Here is a 20,982-nt window from a genome sequence, read left to right as displayed (position 1 = left end):
CCCATTCTTCACTACATTTTTAAATCTAAGTGGACTGTTGAACACACATACACAAAATTACAGTCCAGGCACTGCAATCTTCAGGATGTTTTACAAAGCCAGAAGAAAACTGACAAATGCAGAGACAGGATTATGAATTTATTTTAAAAGGGATTGAATAATTTGTAACCACTGTCCAATTTCAAGATTAATTTAATGATTTCTGAGAAAGCTATACATTAGTCTACATTGCCAATGCAACACTTGCACAGAAATGGCCCAAATAAATTTTCATTAATAGATCAAAGAGATTATTATCTTCTACTTAAACATTTTTCTTTATGGTACATATGTCACAGCCATATAAATGATCTTGAATGCTTAGATTCAAGACAGTGTCTTTTCACAATGAAGTCTGCCCCATAGATTAAATTTTAATGGTAAATATGGATGAAGATTTTCACCTCCTGTTTAACCTCATTTATTGACCTAAGTAAGCATTTGGGAAAAAAGTCCTAGGGTAATAACATTCAAGTTTTGGTGTTTTATTAAAGAGTTTATCATCAAAAGTACTGCTTGTATTTTATAAGTCTTACTTTACTGGAGTAGTAACCATGATGGTTTTATTCACTGGTTTGTCTGTTCATTTATGGACACAGTTATAACTGAGATGAATGGAATTGCCTGCAAGTTAATTTGGCCTATTATCTTTATTTCTAAATTTATAGTTACCATGGGAGGAAAAAAAAAAAGCACTTGCCAGTAATATAGAAAGCTCAGTAAGAACTGATGATTGGTGGTCTGTAGCAGCCAAAATATTAGGGTGCAGAAAGAACCTACTGGAAAACCCTCCTCTCTAATACTATTCATCATTGTTTTTTCTCTATCCCAAAAAGGAAGGAATAAAAAAATCAGTAAGAATAAAATTAAAATTACTAGGCCATATAATTACTCTAATAAGCAAAGATATCTTTCTGTCTTGAGTTTGAAAAAAGGGACCCTTTGATTTAGACTAGAGAGTAGGAAAAGGCAAAAGGTAAGTAATAGAGGATATGAATTGAACTTTTAGAAAAGTTATATCAAGAATCCCTTTTTACTTCTTGTCCTGAGACAAGAAAAAATGGAGTTTGAAAGGATAGAGAAGAACAGAGCAATTATGTGTTATTTTTAATTCTTTTATGAAAATCATAAGTAATCTGTAGAATTCATTGCCACCAGACATGATCAAAATCATTAATTTAATGGGATTCAGAACTGGATTTTATTTTTGCACGGATAACACACACTTCTATAATGTTACTAACAGTAACTTTAATTTCCCTGCCATATTATAAACCCACGTCTAACAGAAGAGTCTTTAGAAGAAATGTCTTCTAGAAAGAGTTTACTCTTACTAACATCCAAGGATAAGGCAGCTGTGGTAACACAGGCAGCGCACCCTATAAAGTCTATAGGGCTGGTGGAGGAAGATAAAATCTATGCTACTCTGCATCTGCACTCTTTACGAGAAGACTAAAAACAAAAAAGTAGGTAAAAAATGATGGCATATGGATGACCATAGCCTACACCGTATTTACCAAAATAACCCTACAGCATTACCTGAAGAATGTCAGCATGCAGTGAATCCTCACCTACTGGTTCTGCCTTCTATCAAGATTTATGTTCCACCGTGCCAACTAGTCCCATGCTTTAGTAAGACACAATCAAGCAGCTATTCCAGGAATAGTTTGGTCCTTTATGTGCACTGGTTCCTATCTCTTATTTTCTTCTCAAGGCTACTGTCTCAACTCTAAATAAAAGAAACAAAATACAAATACTGATTGGAAGTTTCAGTATGTTTCTTAAATTCATAACGTCCCTAGAAACCATTGATGTGATTTTGCATAGAAAATAAAAATACTTTGACTTTTTCACATTATATTTAAAAATAATACAGTAAGGTTTAAATTAGTTATTTAATGTTAAAAATTAAAAACACTTTTTGTCCTAGCATTACTGAATAATACTTTTTTTATGATTTAAATACCACAGAATATCTTAAATATGTTTTCTGATAGATCTGGGGCAGCAAATCCCTTCTGGATATTTATCTCTGAAATTACATTGAGAGGAATAAACAGCTGTCGGGAATATAAATGCTAACTCATCAGAATGCTGACTCAGTGCTGAAGAAATCAAAATATGTTCATACACTGCAGAGGTAACATGTCATATACCACTTAGTCATATTTTATGTTGGACAACCATAAAACCAGTTGAACTAAAATGCTGGAAGAACACTAGGGAGTAGAAATCAAATTATAAATAGGGAAAATTTTAAGGTCCTTTTAAAGACCTGCTGTATGACTGAAAAAATAGTAACCATCAAAGTCAGGATTTGTTAATCTGTCACCTTCAGTGGTAACAAACCTACCCTTTAACAAGGATTATCTCTTGAAACATCACATGATTAAAGGCCCACTTCTGCTTTCCTTGCAGTTAATAGAATTTATTAATTTTGTGGAAGCAGGATTTAGCAATGAATGAACTGGACAATCATTCTGCAATGCCATGTTTATGCTAAGTGTCCCATTAGAGACATTGGTCCAATTTTGTCACTAAATATGAGTTGAATGCTAGTCACTTTTTGTACTAAGAGTTCTTAAGGGTGGAAATTTGTTGCAGGAAAAAATTATTGTATTTTACTAAATTATCTGATGTTCTGCCAAGAGATGTGAGAAGATTTTTTTTTTCCAAGTAAGTATTGTTCTGGTAATAAATTCTCTTAGGAAAATAACTGCTATCTAGGCATTATTTCAGGACTTTTTATCCAGACTAAATTTATCTTTGATACCTTGGGTCAACTATTTTGACATCAGTTGAAGCTCTCTGCACTCTCTGGCGAAGATTTTGGCTCAGTCTGGAGTTTTGTCCAAGGAAGTAATGACCTGGACTGATAGCTTGCTGCATGTTTTCTGGTGGAACAAATTACCTCACATTTAATGCATTTCTTGCTTAATACTCCAAAATCGTATATACGTGTGAATGTATGTGCATATATTCCTAAAAACATTTCTACAGTTGCTGATTTTCCCTTTCATATTTCTTTACTGATCTGCATCTAACTCTTGAGCCAGACAGATCCCTTAGAATTCAGCCTATAACTTATAAAAAGATAAGTGCCTAGTCCTCTGGATATATGCTCTGCCATAGGTTCTGCAGCAATGCTGCAAAGGAAGAATTTGCTTTTCAAAAGTATGACCCTGGGCATTACTCAGCAATGATGGCTGTCAAATGGAAAGAGCAAAAGACAGCAAGAAAATTTCTTTTGAAATATGACATTAAAGAGTCTTTCCACTGAAAAAAACCCCACCCCTCTGCTAAAAGAGAATCTAAAAGCAGAAAATCTTAAGCACTTCATACAATGAAACCTTTCTAAAGATAAATGATGATAGAATACAGGTTTATTTCTTAAAGAAATCAAAATATTCATAAAGACATACTAAAGCATAGAAGCATAGACTTCCATTTTTAATTTTGTAACCTCAAGCTTAATTCCTTTATTCATTTCAACTCTTCAAGCTATCAGGATTTCTCAAGCCACAATCTTTCCAGGCAGCAGAATTTCTCTGCTGGGCTCCCTGATCCTGTGGCATCTTTGTCATGCCTAAGTTATCATGCAGTTTCACAAGGGAGCCCCAGGTTCTGCAAAATCCAATCTAGAGGCATTGTTTTATTGCCCTAGGTAAAGTAGTCTTGTTTCGTAAACTGAGTGAAATTTGCCCTGTACTGGCATGTTAGGCCTTCTGGTTCCAAATCATCCAGCTGTTACTAATTTGTTATGTAGCTAGTATCTCTTTGTGCTGTATGATCTATGAGCAGCCAACTTTTCTGCATATTTTTATACATCAACATGCTTAACCTGTAACATTATAAAATACTCATGCAGATATTATAGAACAAGACTACAACTTGGACCTACTTAAGGCTTACCATAGCTTATTGGTTTTGGTTTGAGAAATTACTTAGTCAAGTATATTTCTGTTATTTAGTCCTTGGATATATTTTGTTAAAAATCTGTGATGCAACTTTTAGTTACTTTAAATAACTACCATAATTGAAACTTTTGACTTGTGCTTAATATCTTTTGCCTCTTCATTAAAAAAAAAAAGCTGTACCTTCCTCCATATGATTTTTTTTCTTGCAATTATATTACATGAGAAGAATAAAAGGAACTTTTTCTTATTATACCCCTAGATACAGTATCTGTGATCTTGCCTCCTAAACTTCCTGGCTTATGAAAGATTTGGTGGCTTGGAAACATTGTTATCTCACCCAGACTTTCACATCTGGCACCAATATCAGCACAGATATAAATAATCTGAAGCAATTTAACCTCTCGCTCTAATTCCAACTTCTGTTGAACAGCCTTTCTTCAGCTGTTCTACTTCCAAATTAGCTTAGGATTTCTGATGTCATGGTAGTTCTAATCCTTCTAGTTAGGGACATGTTATCCAGTGGCAGCCCTAGGACAAGATTTTTCACCTTAGCTGCATACATTCTTTCTGCAGAATCCAGAGAAAATGATGGGTTTATATGTTTATTTTGTATTAGCAATTTCATTTTCATCGCTGTTGTAACTATAGATGGCATAGTGGATTATTTCTGAAATGGGATTTTTACCTTGAGTAGTTCTGCCAAATAAAACTTCCATTTATCCAGACTTGGCCCATGACTTCTGCTTCTGTGGTTTAGCTTTCTTGTTTGTATTAACAGTAAGCTTTGGATTTGCTACCAATCTCTGAGAGACTTTGAAAGGCTCCTCTTCTCAGAGCTCTGAGTTATACAGTTCTCTTCCATCTTTCCTCCTGACTTTCTCCTGCTCCTTTAATCTACCTCTTGCAGTCATGAAACTATAGGAGTTTCATAAATTTTCCAGGTTTCCTAAACCTTCTCTCGAGAACTTTCTGTTCTGAATTTCACATTCTCTATATCAAGTTTATTCCCTATCCCTTTGGCAATCTACTCTCTCCTGGGAACATACACCTTGGGGAATTCCACCCTGCACAAGAGCAGTTAGTGACAGCGTCTAGTCTCAGCTTCTGGCACTTCTGTTTGGGACTCTGGAGTTTGCAGTAATGAAGCCTGATTAAGTATGGTTGGAGCTATGTGATATTTCTATGTGATAAAAACAAAGATTGAGCAACATTATATGGGATCTGGTCCTCAAATAAATCTGGTGCCTTAGATCTCTCCTTCTTTAAAAGTGACTTGTCCTTAAATCCAATGAGTCTTTTAAACAGAAAATAGGGTTGATTCTCACCTAAGGTCTGAAACTAAATTTTTTGTGATAGCTCTCTTTATATCCAGCAAATAAAACTCTGTTTTAAATCAATGTAAACTCTCTGAGTAATAAGAATTTTTAAGAGTGCCAGTGCCGCAGGATAATAAAAACCTGGCACAGAGACATTGCTGTCATGGAGAAACGTTAGGTTGTTGCATTAACTAATAACAATAGATGAATTAATCAGTTTGCTTGATTTTCTTTGCTGCCAGCCTGGTAGACTGTGATTAAGTTCTCTATTGCTGGCCAGGTTGAGGGTTTTATTTTTGTCTTATTTGCTTATATGTCTATTTTTCTTTTGTCAATACAATCCTATTCTATTCTTAGGTCTCCATAGACATCTCCCTAATAAGTGTTACACTTGTGATAAAGAACAGTGTTGGAACAGCCACAGTCTCCCTTGGGAGGCATTTGATCATTCTTTTTATCTGGATCACTTAAAATCTTCAAAGACCAGCTGTACCTGGGTATTAATGCTCTTTCAGAACCATATGTTTCCCTGCTGCATAAAACCCATGTAAGGGGGACACTTACATAAAAATCTTGCTGCAAATTATTGCTGCGTGCTCCTTCTGTAAGGGATGAAGGATAAGGAACAAGCAGGAACGCATGATTTTAATCAACCCATGGAAGACATAAGAAATCCTATAGGATATTTAAACATGGCTAGATCTTTCCCTTGCCTTCCTCCAACCCTCCCCCAAAGTAATGGTAAATACTGCCTGCAAATAACCTCTGTCTATTCAGCTATGTAGAAATACAGGCAGCTCTTTCAGAACTAGGCTCAGTTGGTTTTTGCTTGATGTGTTCCTCAGTTACGGAACTGAGAATGTTATATATTATGATATCTGTTGCTACACACGGCATACAGACACATGATGGTTATCCAATAAAGGAAAATTGGATTATATATGCATCTATCCCACTCTGCGGCATTTTGAAACATTTCAACATATGGCTTTTGCCCATTGGCTTCCTCTACTTTACACAAGCAAATATGCCATCATTATTAGTAGAGACATAGAAAAATAAAGGCAGTATGCAGCAGGCAGGCACAAGAGGGTAATTTAAATTCAGTTTTGAAATTGTCTGATTTCTTGGGTTTGTTCATTTCTTTAATATCATTCTCCTATTCTTTATGTGAATTCCTTATAACTTTACCAATAGTTATTACTGAAACATAGGTAGGAGGATGTGTATTCCTTCTACAAACAAATGTGATAAAAGGAACAGTATCTTTATAAACCACCTGTAAACCTTATTCATACAAACAGAGCTCAATTATGTGTGTTCCCATTAATTATTCATAAGATTATGGAAAATTGGCATGTGCAAGCCAGGTGATGGAACTCCTCTTTTCTCTGGGTTAAAAATAATTATATGTACCACAGTAACTAGCAGTGTCTGGTAAATACAATGAAGTTATAGAATGAAGGAATAGTATCTGGGGAGGGGTGAGTTTGCTTCTTCTGGTGGTTGGCTGTATGTCAAATGCACAGCACAATTTATGAGTAAGTTCAGCACTGCTGCTAAACAAATGGAAGATAGCATTGTCACTCTGTGTAGGTGACAGAAGATTAATTTTGTTGTTTCTAGAACACTTCCAACAGACTGCAAAGAAAAATTTAGCTTATGATATTGGAGGGGGAAGCATCAAAAAAGGAAGCACATCAAAGCTAGCAACAAACTCTCTGAAAATGTCTCAAGATGTTTCAACATTAGGCCTACAGAAGCAGCTAAGATAAAATCTACAGGGCTTTTACATGGGTCATTTCCTTACTAGCCTCTTTCTGTTTAACGTTAGCCAGAGAATATGTGAAGAACAAGAATGTGTGTTCGAGGTGTCTTGATAAAAAATAGCAGAAAGTACTTTCTTTTTCTTCCATCTAGTGAAGACCAATCAAGTTCACAGGGCAAACAGCTGGTTGCTAGAATAAAGCATGCTAATGAGATTCAGAGAAACATAGACTGAGACAAAAGGTGATAAGAGTATGTACTGTAGGTTAGAAGAAGTGGAATAATTTTTAAATAATGTTATATATCAGAGCAGAAATGTTTGTCACTGGTGCATGTTAGGTGTGTTAACAGGTAAATGTTATTTGTACAGTACTATGACTATGCATTTGTAAAGAGAAAAGCAGTGTCTCTCAAACTGACATTCTTTGTACTGTAAAAGACCTATGGCAAAGAAAATGCAAATTAAATCTTAAGATTTTATCAAGGGTCAGATAACTCTTGTAGCCAACTCCCCCAAAATTCATCAGTCTCAAAGTTGGTGTTATTCAGCATTATACTCCTTCAGAGAGGCTTGTATAAATTTGAAGACGACAAAAACAGGAATGAGATTCTATGCATTATATTTAATTTAATTGTATTCACTCAGATTCTTAGCTATGACCTTGAATTTGGTTGTATTTGTAATATAATTCACCAGAGAGAAGCTGAGCTTCTGGAGCATCAGATTTGTCAGGAGATGTCAGATGTCTGCATCAAGTAGGATGAAGAGTAACTGAGAAATGACATTGGTACTATCCTGATTTTAAATCCATCAGAAGAATAAAATTCCTTGCAGCCAGAATAGAATCAGGGTGCTTATACAGAACTTTTCTTCCTTGCTACTGGACAACTCTATCCTGCTGCTATGCTGGATATTTTTTTTAGCGTGCTTTCCAACCATTGGGAATTGCTGGGATCAAAGTTGTGCAAGTCAGTTGAAAGTTTTATTCTGGTAGAATAGCACTACATTGTCAAAATTTACAAAAGTCAGAAACTGAAGGTATTTAGTACATCGTGGGATCAGATAAAAGATGCAGCACAATGCTAAGACAGATGCTTTCAGAAGTTGCAGTACAAGATATGATTTAAAAATAACATAGTTTACTTGAAGATGTGTTCACATGAAAATACAGGAAGGCAAGAGCAAAGCCTATTTCTGTTCCATTCACAGTGTAGCTACCACAGTAATAACATTCCATAAATGACCAAGACAGATGGTATGTATATTCTTTGCATAATAAGATAACCAGAAACTTATCTATTGAAAGGAGTGAATCCAATACAATGTGACCCACCTTAATCTTTGGCTTCAGGTTCAGAGGAAACCTCCCTCTAAACAGTTGCAGAGCTTGTGATTTATTGCTGCTGTCACGATGATGTGCACAGATCACCAGACTGAATGTGTTTTGCAGTGACTACTTGCAAGTGTTGGTATTTTTGCTTTGTTCCTACAAACACTATGTCTTCTGTCTTCTACAAGGATCTGTGCGTTTTCTTTTAGTGTCAGTGTACTCTGGTACACATTCAAACTGTCAGTGCTGTAAAAGGGTATCTTCAGACACCGTGAGGTCATTCACAATAAGTGGAACATCATCACTTTTGGCTACATGAGCAGATATGAAGCTTTATTTAATTATTTCCATTTGAATATTCACTGCTATTTATTTCTTCTGGTGTCTGGTCACTGCTTTATTCATTCTATTTGTTTGTCACTAAGGTCCAGGCAAAGTTTTGGAGGAGGAATATCACACTAGATTTGTGTGAAAAATCAGGTAATTTTCTTCAGAGAAATGCTCTGAGCTTCTGTGGAATTTGTATCTTTCACTAGGGAGTGAGATCAATGAATATGTGCTCTAGCTGCTTGGACAGTTGGCTTGAAGATAAATGCAGTGGGTTTAAGAGCGCCCTTGCTCATTATCCATTAAGCAATGGTCTTTTTTGTGTGTTCTGGTTTTCAAATCTCAGTAGCGGTGCAGATGGTTCCGAGGAAGAGTTTGCACTACTGCAATAAAATGAACAGATTTGCAGAGATGTTTAGGGTGCCAGGAGAGATCTCTATTTATGGCTCTTTTAGTTAATCTTCAAAATTTGTCCTTTGTACATTATTGAGCAATTTTCACAGAATCAAAAAGTAGGGTTCTTTAACTAAAACTAAAATAATAAAAACTAGAGCTTTATTTTCATTTTTGTTGCATCCTCTCTTGCTGCTCCAAAGATTGGAGAGCCAATAAATAGCTCCCAAAAAATCACAGTGCTGAGTAAGAACCAGACAGTTTCATAACTGCTTGGGTGCTCTTCACATGCAGATGGTAGGTAAATTGCTTGGCTGGCAAGAGAGCAAGTGAGCTCTCAAACCTGCTAGTGTGTAATGAGAAAAAAAGGTTGTGGGTTATTCCGAGAAGAGTAATTATACTGTTACTGTTAACATGGTATATGCTGGCATTGTAGCAGTGCAGATAACAGCATGACAGTTCTCAGGACAGATACTATCCAGGTCAGCTCCAGGAAAACACTCATTAGAAAAATTGCTTCCAACACTCACCAAAATGCATGGACTAAACTATGCTACCAGACCCTCACATGGCATAAAATGATGACTTCAGTGTGGCCTTGTTACTCTATGCCAGCAGAGTACACCTGACCCTAACAGGGTCTTGTATTTTCTTTGGATGCTCCAAGCAAAAATGTTAAATAATAAGAGGCAAACAAGGGGCAAGGACAGGGAGTGTATTAAAATATATCTTCATTTCATATCTTTTGCTGATTCATTTTTGGAACATGTTAGGAAGTAGAAATATTTCAGTATTAGAGAGTACTAACGTGATGACCAATTTTAAGTTAGACGAATAAAATCTTGTACAACAGTATTGTACACCCTTCTATTATTTTAATGTCTAAAAACAACAAAGAGAAGCTGAACTGATCACGAAAATGTTATATAAACTGCCATAACAGCAAACGGTGATTTAAATCTATTTACCTTACCAGACAAAATCTTAGCAGTGCATTATTTACTTTACCTTATTCTTTGGCTTAAAACCAACCAACCAAAACACACCACATCCCACAACACAACCCCAAAACTTTGTGCTCTGTGTTAAGGGAAGAACAGTAACTTGTTTATTTCTCCCCTTCTTCCGTTTTGCTATTCATCTGTTTTCTCCAGGATGTAAGGCCTTATGCAATTTGATAGTGTAATATCAGGAATGCCATAAAGGCAGTTTTATTTTTATACTGGGGCAATTAAAAAAAATTGGTCTACTCACAGCAAATTTGGAGCCAGATCATCTATGCCAAAAGTAGCAATAACTGCAGTGTATAAGAGAAGCTAGAATTGATTGTGTCTTCTCTGAAGCAGAGGACAGAAAATTGCTTATTTGTTATAAAAATCTGGTTTGTATCAAGATTGTTGATCTGCACATGAATTTTTATCATTTATAAATAACTTACTGGAGTCTGGAAAATTCTTGACACCAGTTAGTAAAAGAAGATAGAAGACTGGAAATCCCTTATGTAGTCAATGAAGTAAAAAAATACATGTTTGATATTCAAGAATACCTGTACCTGGAACGAACAGATCTGTTCTTTATTTTGTATTAGATGGTCTTGAAGGAAACTAAGGACAAAAAATGTTTTATATGCTTAATTTCCATATTCCTGAAAGAATGTCATCCAGCTGTTGATTATTTTAATGACATACTTAAAATTTTAATCACATTGTTTTATGAAAAATATTTTATATTAATTTGGACCAATATTTTCAAAGTTGAACAAGAATTTGGGATAACCAGTCAAACATATAATGTATTGTCTGAAGTTAGACTCTCAGAAATTGAAATGTTTTTTAAACTTTGGTTCAGGAGTTCCTTTAAGCTGATTTTTACATCTCTTACATTATATATATGTATATTCATATATATCCGCTCCCCCGCCCCGACATACACACTTGACGGGAGGGCTTTATCTCCCTGGAACGTTACAAATGCTACCCCTGCTGTTTTCTTTAAAAATTCAGTGACTAAAAGACTGGATCTTGCAGATTCTTAACAGTATGAATAGCTTTTGCTCTTGAAAATAGTCATATTGGATTTTTGAAAATTTTGTAGATGCAAACTGTAACCCACTACCATATTTTGAATCTAACCAAATGTCTCCAGTAGGATAGGATACCATGTCACTAGGGTATGGCATGTGCTAATTACTGATGAAAGCAAAAGTGACATCATAGGAACCAATCCTTCAACCTGTTGTGTTCAAGCTGATTCTTTCACCAGGTGTAGTCCCAGATACTCACAAAAATAGTTCCCTGCAGCATCAAAGCTTTTGTTACTAGGTTCAGCTATCATTTTTGGTTAGCTTTTCATTTTTTAATTCCTACCTGCTAGGCTTACTGTATGTATCTTAAGTTTTATGATCTATCAGGATGTTACAAGAGACAGGTATATAATAACAGTATAATCACTTGGGAAACAGATCTGCAATTTGCACCAAAATTTCATGTAGGTTTCCCTATGCTGGAATTACAGGAACATTTGGTATATATTAATATTGATATATATAGACCATTTATAGGCTTAAACCCATAAATTCATATTTGATTCCTTCATCCACGTTGCAAAAGGCTTGTTTATCACTATTTCATCATTTATATTCTTTGTTTTCATTTTATCTTTTATTATTCAGACAGGACAATGAAATGAGTAGCTTGTAGTCCTTTAGTTTTCTTCTGTTTGTATTTCGTTCCACTTGTCTCTGCCCCAGACAAGAGTAATACTTGACTATTACTAACCCTTCTGGGTTGAACTGTTTGATTAATGTTTTGTCAAAAAAAAACCCCAAAATCTGATTAAAATCAGGCTTAGTGTGATTTAAAAAAATTTGAATAATTAGCATAAACAATATCCCTGTAATGAGCTCCACTAACATTTTTGTGTTCTTTTCACAGTAGATTACTGTATACTTGCCTTTAATTACAATAAATCCTATTACATTAATTTTCATGGTACTGGTAATCTGATTAAAATAGTATAGCATTAACAGTCATATACATTGTAACGAGAACAGTTTTCTTCCTGAAAGTGAAAAATGGTTTTCATATTTGTAGCAAGTGTGCAAATATACAACTAGACATATAAAGCAGTCTTCAACTAGGATTCTGAACAATTTCAACACATTCATGAAACATCCAGCTAGCCTTCAGATTTTATATCTCATGGATGTGGAAACATTCCTATCAGCCTTTAATCAAAGATATTAATGAAGCTAAATAAGGGTCTGAATTACTAGTAATTTATAAAATTAGGCATGTGTGCAATTTTTGGCAGGAGACGCTCCTTAAATTTTAGTAATACTCTCTCTCATTTTGATCTATTTATCCTGATGCGTACAGCTACCATGTACAGAACTCACTATTCAACTGAAAAAAAAAAAAAAGAAAAAAAGAAAGGAAATGTAAGGAAGTAATCTTTCTAGACAATTGAGTACAGTTTTATGAATTGGTCCTCATTCCCAATTTTTCACAGTGGTTCTAACACATCTACCACAACAGTTCAGATATACATATTTTTTTCCTCAGTCTCCTATATTCTAAATTTTTGGTTTTTTTGAATTCTACACCCTTGCTTCAGGGAACCATCGTTATCCCCTGCTTTTCATAATCTTCTCTTTTAAATATTGGGTGCTTGGAGGCTTCCCCATCAGGCATCACATCTGAAAATGAAAGCTATTAGCAACTCTGCATCCCAGAATGATAGCAAGGTCTGGTCACACCTCACCTCAGAGTTACATACTCTCACAATTCTAACAACATGCAGTTAGCAAGACTAATTAATTAGATCTTTGTGTACTGAGATTGTGATGTGTTGCAGATGACAATCTATTTCTTAGAATCTTTTCTGGGAAGTGATGTTACTTATGCTTCTTTTTCTTTTGCATCTCACATTGAAATTGTATGCTTGGTGATTTCTTCCCTCCAGTAGTTTTCTACATGAATAAGCCATATCAGAGAGCAGTCATGGAATTCATGCATATGCTTATTTTTTTTCTACATTAAGCTTATTTTATCCTGTGAGAGGGTAATGCTTGTCAGGCATAATGTGATATTTGGATAATTTTGACTTAAGGTGTTTTTTGGTTTTTTTTTGTTTTTTTAAGAGTAAAATCTTAGAATTACAAGTTTGCAAGAAATGGGTAAATGTGAAAGTACTGAATAGTGGCAGTACAAGTCCACTTTGTTCTAGACTGAATTCTTCACTTTAATAGTATTATTTCTGCAGTAACCTAAAATTTTATAGTAATAGTATAAAGCAGCTCCACATCAGACCTGGTAGAACAGCACTAACACTATTTGTACAAGAAGTCATTACTAAATAGCCCCGACTGTAGTGAAACAGGGATACTTGCTTGCAAGTTCCTTGTAAATATTTCAATTGCTTAATCTAGCAAACCCTTTCTTCTTGAATAATCCATTATCAAATAAAGGTTATTTATTCTGTGAAGATCTTCTTCTTCTTCTTCTGAGGAAACAGGCTGAACATTCTCTCCTTCCAAAGTAAAATTATTTACTTCTCTTTATTTTGGCAGCTCAAATGAATGACCAGGATAAACTGTTTCAGAAAATGCAAGTTAGTTCTAAATGACTCTCAGTTTATTACCATACCCACTTAGACCCATAGTTTTCTGCCACCAGTCAAGCTAGCCTGTCATGAAGACACTTCAAAGAAATGTGAAAACTTCCCCTTTTGTAGATGGTCAATTGTGCAGTAAAGTGTGGTAGGAAAATTCCTCCGAGTGTTTTTGTCTGTTTTTTATGATGGTACTGTATGTATCTTTATAGATCTTCACATAACGTGGAGTTTATGGAAGAAACAGTAATAGACCAGAAAAAGGCTTTGCATTATATACAATAAATACATTAATGTGGGTATAGAAAAGCCCTAGTAGATCAGAAAAAGTCACAGAATTATGTATTGTAAATGCATAGATAGGAAACACATAAACAAACACACACATTTTTCTTACTTTTGAGGAGGGAGAAAAGATCCCTTGGAGTCACTGCATCTGACATACTTGCAGATTCTAAGGAACTCTTTTGCCTTTGACAGGTGTGATACCTTTCATTTTCTTTCTGGAAAGAAAATGGGAGATGTATGAAGCTTACACATGACACTGAAATGACAAGAAAGTCTGTTTCAGTAGCTTTCTTGCCTGCAGGATCTGCATTAATGCTTTTAGTTAACATAAATCTTTATTAATATTATGATTATAATTGACTAACTGTACAAATTAACAGAATAAAACATTACTAACAACTACTGCAGAAAAAGAACCCTCTTTAGTAAACAGGAAGATTTAGATTAAATTAGAGTAGAGATTGAGATCAGTCATCTAATGTCAAGTTTTAGTGCCAGTGTTGTATCAATCTCTGGAATGTTGCCACTTTACCAACTGAACTGTGTAATAAAAAGTTCTCAAATCATATTAAATAGCACAGAAGCACAGAATATGACATGTGTACCAAGATGATTTTGTCAATCACTGGAGTAAAAGCCAGCAAGGGGAACAGGTATATCCTAGGAATAAACTAAATGTTAATTCTTCAGCACACACAGTAGCACAGCATTGAGAACTATATGGAATGGACAATGTAATGTTACAAAAAGTCTCTGTTATATGCAGAGTAAAGCCAAAATTAAGACTATTCTAAAATGCATATAAAAGATGCTATTTAATATGCCATCAAAACAGCAACAAGTTTATTTAATGTTTGCTTTAGTTCTGATACAATTTTGACAACCTAAAAATGAACATAATCGAAGGCTCAAAATGTGTCATTAAGGCCTAATCCACCCTCAAAAGTTGCTGATGTGGCCATTACAGTCTTTATAAAGATGCCATTTATTCTGGTAAGATTATTTTCTTCTTTTTGCCAGACAGTTTAGCTTATACAGGTTTGCTGAACAAAATAAGCTACATCAGCAAAAAAGAGTATTTTTGCTTGCTCACCAGCACAGCTATGCCACTTAGAGGTGTGGTTTCTTTTTCCTCACATTACTGCAGAAAAACTACATTATCTGAAGTAACTTAAGTATAGCCAAGACTTTTAAAAGTGCATTTCTGTAATGTCTCCAAAGAGTCTTTTGAGTCAGACCTAAATTTCTCCTCCTCCTGTGAGCTCAGTCAAGACTGAGTGACACAGGTGAAAGTTTGAAAAGGATGCACCTAGTGATAACTGGCGCTACAGGGAGGTGTGATGGGCTAGTGATAAAGGAAAGCAAGATAAGGTTCCACAACCCTGTTCTAGTGACAGGCTAACTGAAATCAAATCTAAAATCAGCAGAAGTAGATAATGCTGTAAAATCTTGCTTCGCATTACCTGAAATTTCATATATATTCTAACAATATTAAGACTAAAAAAAATGAGAGGCACAACTTAGGATGAAAATAGCTTTACGACACAATTACACTCCCTTATTCTTAGCTCCCAATGTACGACTCCCTCAGTCGCATCCTCTAAGTTGCAGCCAGTCAGTCCCCACTGCTGACAACAGCCTACTCTCCACCTAAAAACACCAAGGCATGGGCCAAGATTAGATCACACATGCTGGCATTAAACTCTGCCTTCTCAGTGTCAGTCCATCCATCCATCTTCTAGATATATCACTGTCCTAGTATAAACATACTATCATGAGCAGAGTTTGTGCCAACCACACATCCATTCAAGTGCAGAAGTCATACGTAATATTGTAACTGTCTGAAAGAGCAGTCTGTTATTCTGAGCCAAGAAGTGCATTGGAAGGTCATTCTGGGGACAGGCTTCAGAAGAGGCAAGGCCATCAGGGACTGCAAGCAATAGATAGATTATAGGGCTTGTTCTGAGGTAAAGTCTGCAGTTAAGTTACCTCAGCAAAAAAAAAAATTAAGAAATTAGTATGGTTCTGCCTGGTTTTGTACTGAAAAAACTATGAAACAACTATATTACCTGAAGTAATCTAACAGGAATTAAATTGTTTTTAAGATGCACACTAGGTTCAAAAAAATGCAAGCAGTTTTCAGCTTTCTGTAGTGGAAGAGAGTGTATCTTGTCAGACAGAATGAGTCTGCATTGAGAAGAGCAAATATGATCAGGCTGCCTCTCTTGAAGGGATATCTACCATATAAATTTTGGATGTAGCTCAGCTAATGGGTCCACACAGGCCTCAGAGCTAACAGTGGGATGTCCAGATGCTTACCCTAATCTGGAAGCTGCTGATTGACTCCTGTTAAAAATAGGCTGTTCATCTGAAAGGCAAGAAAGACAGGATCTTTTTACTATTTCAGCTATATAAAACATAGGCGCTTAAAGTATGATATTCTGAAAGGCAATATAGAATGGAGCAATACTAAGAAGGAACAGGTAAGAGAGAAACAGCAATAATGCCAATTAAAATTAGAGGATAAAATTTCTTCATTAATATCCATTTTTTTGTCTCTGTAATGCACACCAAGAAGTAAGGAAGATGATATGTAAAACATATAAAACAAGTTAATTTGTTAGTACCAGATTGATAGAGCACAATCATTGAAAACTGTAGAGCTAAATCTGGAATAACTGTAATTATTTTGCAAATTTAAATAGATTTAGGAATTCCTATTGAATTAAGAATAGAAATCACATTACAGACTTTTAAAGAAGTTGAATAAGGATTTGAATATACAGCCAGCCCTCATTGTAAGTCTTTATGCAAGGTACTGTTGGCACATTTCTTGACTCTTTTGTATATAGATACTTAAAATAAATGTATGTCCTAAACCTGCCAATGTAAAAATTAAGAGCTATGTTTTGGGACTCTCTAATACAAAGTCCTTTTACAATGCAAAGAGCTCTGAAAGCTTACCTGCTTCTTCCAGATTTATCAGCTTTCAAATAAACTTTGCTTCCCTTGTATCCTTAGATTGTCTTATCGATGAAATGTCTACCACTACAACCAGACTAAGACTAGATTTTTCTTTCAAGAATTTCTATACGAGATAAGAATAACACATATTTTTCTGACAGGTGTAACATTCAAATTGAAATGTGACATTCAAACTAATACAGTCTCATAATTCTTTTAGTCAGCATCCCCTACCATTTCAAGGTGTAAATGATTTTCTTAATAGGATTGCACAAGTGTAAATGAATATTTCAATTACAATGTAGCTAGCATTCTAATGATAGTGAGAATAAAAGCCAGCCCACACTTACTCTCTTATAACTTGTGTGGGCAACAAGTGTTTTTTCAGTCAGCTAATGATGACTATATACACAGAAGGATAAAGCAATGTGTTGGTTTTACAGTTTTTGTTTTTAAGGCAAAGAAAGATCTCTACAGGTTTTCAGACTGAATTGATGTTCTGTCTACAGAAGATACAGACTTTCCAGTTAGTGTGCTAGTAGCACTGTTCAAGTACAAAAATGAATTCCTCCTCCTTGACCTTCCTAATCATTTCAAGTTAGCCATCCATCATCACTTTTAACGCTTGCTCTCTCTGAAAGCAAAGAGCCCATTAACAGTATCCTGAGAGCTGTAGACATACAGGCTCATGCTGGGCATCGAGTTGCCATTTGAGTTTTTTAATTGTTTGTATCACAGAATTTCAGGACATTTGTATACTTCTCAGATTTCTTGGCTGAAAATGCAAAGCCAACCATCTCATTAACTACAGTAATACAACTATTCTGTTTCTAATGAAAATCTGCTGTGCTTACAAGTAATATATTTATCTTCTCTGCTTCCTGCATAATGAACAGGCCTAGGTAGAACGTAGCCTACTACAGTCTGGAGGTATATATTACACACAACAAAAGAAGAAAAATAATGACTGAAATGCTCATCTTTGAGCCATAAAGTGACAATGCTGTTCACAGTATTTTTCCTAGCTGACGGTGTCACCTTAGGACCTCAACTCAGGGTAAGTATTGCAATTCATACTATTTACATCACAGCACCTTAATGAAAAGTTGTCACTTCAGCATGGATTTGTTCATATCTGCATTCTGCAAAGTATCTACATACTTAAACAGGGTATCTCTAGCCAAAGTATTTCCCACCACTATTGATTAACGTGTCAGCTAAGTGCTACCCTTCACTTCAAGGATGTTTGTGCTGAGGAGGGTCTCTGATCATATTGCACCGTGTTTTAGAATTAATTCCAAAAGCACTTGTCAAACGCCATGGTCTTCTGCCGCTCTTAGTGCGGAGCTTGAGGAGGAAGGCACAAAACAATTAAAGTTGTAACGATAATTGTGTCACACCTCAGGCCGCTAGAGTTACATGTTCGGCTAGTTTTGCCAAAGTATCCTGAAGGTGGACACCCCTCTAAAAACATTTAATACTTTTAGTTTGACTTAGACACCAGCTGATTTTCAAGCACGCTTCGGTTGCTTTCCTCAGATGGAAATAAACAGAAAAGAGGGGGAGGGGAGATGGGACGTCTCCTCTGTGGCCTCACCGGGCTTTTTAGAGGAGCCTCCCCATGCCCGTGCCCGGGGTGGTGCAGGGGGGCGTGCCGCGGCGGGAGCTGCCCTCCAGCCGCCTCACACGCCGCTTTTCCTGAGGGAGCCTTGGCGGGAAGCGCCGCTGCTTCTTCTTCTGCTGCTGCTGCTGCGCTGTCCCGCCGGCCCGCCCGCCTCCGCACCTCACCTCACCGTTACTTTCAGCTTGACCCTCAACTCACCCTCGCCTCGCCTCACCTCACCTCACCCCCACCCTGCTGCTGACCCTCCTGCTCACCTTCGCCCTCACCGCCTCCGCAGGGCCGCCCCAGCAGGTGGTGAGGCGTTTGCCTCCGTAGCGTGGTCACCGCTAACCCACAGCCGACATTGTTAGCCGGGGGGGGAAAGAGGTGATTAAAATAACATGGGGCTATTCTAGGCGCTAATGGGATTAGAGGCGAGGCGAGCGAGGCGCCGGGGAGAGGGCACGGCCGCGCGGCAGCCGGGCTGCGGCATGGCGCCCCTCTGATGGCGGGAGGGTAGAGCAGCAGCTGCGCCACATGGGCGGGGGCGGGATACCCCAGGTAATTGGGGAGGGGAGAGGAGAGGAGAAGAGCGGGGCAGGCGCGCCCCGGTAGCCGGGAGGGGGCAGAGATGGCGGGGAAGGCCCGCTTGCCCAGGGAGGAAGGGCAGGAGCGGGCCCGCCGGCGGCCCGGCCTGTGGGGCTGAGGGAGCGGGGGCGGGGGGGGGGAGACCGAGGGCCTAGCGAGGGGAGGAGGCGGCCGCCGGGAGACTGCCCAGGTGAGGAGGAGGCAGAGTGGGGGGCGAGCGGCCTGGTCAGGGGCAGGTGCGGGGAGCGCGGCAGGGCGCGGAGGAGGGGGAGCCCCGCAGCAAGGTGGAGGCGCGGCTGCGAGTCCCGGGGGGAAGAGCGCGAGGTGTGGGGGGCTGAGAGAAAGGGAGTGCGACAGCGGGAGGAGAGGAGGAGGAGGAGAGGAGCGTGGGCCCGGGGGAGGGCAGAGCGCGGCGGGAGGCGGAGGAGAGCGTCAGCTGGAGCAGGGATAGCGGGAGCGCGGCGGGAGGTGGAGGAGGAGAGCGTCAGCTGGGGGCAGAGATAGAGGGAGTGCGGCAGGAGGAGGAGGAGAGCGTGAGCCGGGGGGGCAGAGAGAGAGGGAGCGCGGCAGGAGGAGGAGGAGGAGGGGAAGAAGCGCGACGCAGGGACGGCAGATGCCTGGAAATAAAAATTTGATGATTGCATGCAGCGGCTGGAGAGACTCTGTCGGTGGCGGCGGCGGGGACGAGGCAGGGACAGGGGGGGCGACGGCAAAATGAAGTATCAGAAATACCTGACTGTCTTGCAGATGGCCATAGGGGTGACCGCCTCCAACAGGGGCAGTCTGATGCCCTTAAAGAGGAAGCTGTGGTGAGTAGGCACAAACGGGGCCGGCGGCACTGCGGGCCGGGCCGGGCCGGGCGGGGGGCGCTGCGCCTGGCCGAGCGCGGGCCGCGGCGGGACGGGCGGGCGGGCGGGGGGTTCCCCCAAGGCACGACGGCCGCCTGTGGGGCGCCGTGCCGAGACCCGGTCGGGGCGCCGAGCGAGAGCGGGCCTGCGGCTCCCGGCGGGCATCTCCGGGGCAGAAAGTTCCCGGCGAATTCACCGCCGGTCGTGTGGAAAACGCCGGGAGGCGGCGGCGGTGGTGCCGGAGGAGCTGTCCGCGCCGCGCCTCGCCTCGCCCGCCCTCGGGCCCGCCGGAGGACACCCGGCTCGGCGCTTTGCGCGGCTGGAAACAGGGTTCCCGCTCGTAATGACTCACGCGTGCGATCGTACGCTTTCAGGGAGACCCACTGTCGGACGCTTGTCAGAGCACGGCAATGGCAGCTTCAGCTGAGGGGCGCGGGAGTATCTCGAGCAGGGGCTGCCGAAGTGTTGCCTCTGACGGTAGCGCATTCTCCTCCCTGCCCCGGGCTGTGCCCAAAGCCGGGGTCTGGATTTCCCAGCCCCTGCTTCTGCTGACAGGTGTGTTTAAAAATTGGGAAAAGGGAGATACGAGTCTAATAGGTTAGAGAGCGACAGAGGTAGTACCGTTCATATATGATCATTTTCATTTAGAGCCTGCTTTTCCCCTGACTCCTTTCCACTGTTCTTGTGGTTGGCGATTGTGTGCTGAACTGATTTTTCTGGATGAATCGACAATATGTTATGAAAAATGTATTAAAGTATAATGGTGTAATGTGGGTGAGTAGGGCACCGACAAGCATATGGCACTGCAATACGCACTCAGTCGTGGACTTGTAAGAGCCCACTGTTAGCTTGACTGAAGCAGTGAGATGTGTGTCATCATCAGGACAAATTATAAGGAGAAAATCTGAACTTGTGAAGTCAGATTTTCTGGGAGGAAAATATCAAGAACAAATTTGTACACTGAGAATTTCTTATCTATAAAAGACCAAG

General features: G+C 38.8%; 2 protein-coding genes across 10 annotated transcripts in view; one reads left to right on the top strand and one right to left on the bottom strand.

Annotated features, from left to right (window-relative positions):
• LOC104312950 (threonine--tRNA ligase 2, cytoplasmic-like) overlaps positions 1–18,932 on the bottom strand; it is a 54,459-nt gene extending 35,527 nt beyond the window's left edge. The window contains exons 1-3 of the mRNA XM_069798074.1: positions 18,832–18,932; positions 16,309–16,357; positions 14,099–14,204 (exon numbers count right to left, since the gene is read on the bottom strand). The gene's annotated coding sequence lies outside the window, so the exon portion shown is untranslated. The remainder of the gene's footprint in view (positions 1–14,098; positions 14,205–16,308; positions 16,358–18,831) is intronic.
• Positions 1–20,982, top strand: part of TJP1 (tight junction protein 1) — a 200,470-nt gene that overhangs the window by 13,947 nt on the left and 165,541 nt on the right. For 2 of the 9 annotated variants that reach the window (XM_069798069.1, XM_069798068.1), the window contains exon 1: positions 19,034–19,953. The exons of the other annotated variants lie outside the window; for them this stretch is intronic. In XM_069798069.1, coding sequence (XP_069654170.1) covers positions 19,787–19,953 — 167 coding nt within the window. In that variant the 5' untranslated portion in view covers positions 19,034–19,786. Of the gene's footprint in view, positions 1–19,033; positions 19,954–20,982 lie in introns of those variants that run through there. 9 annotated transcript variants of the gene reach the window in all.

The sequence above is a fragment of the Haliaeetus albicilla genome, chromosome 12 (assembly GCF_947461875.1).
Source record: "Haliaeetus albicilla chromosome 12, bHalAlb1.1, whole genome shotgun sequence".
NCBI lineage: Eukaryota > Metazoa > Chordata > Aves > Accipitriformes > Accipitridae > Haliaeetus > Haliaeetus albicilla.
Note: the sequence above shows the minus strand (reverse complement) of the source record. Positions and strands in the feature narration are given on the sequence as shown.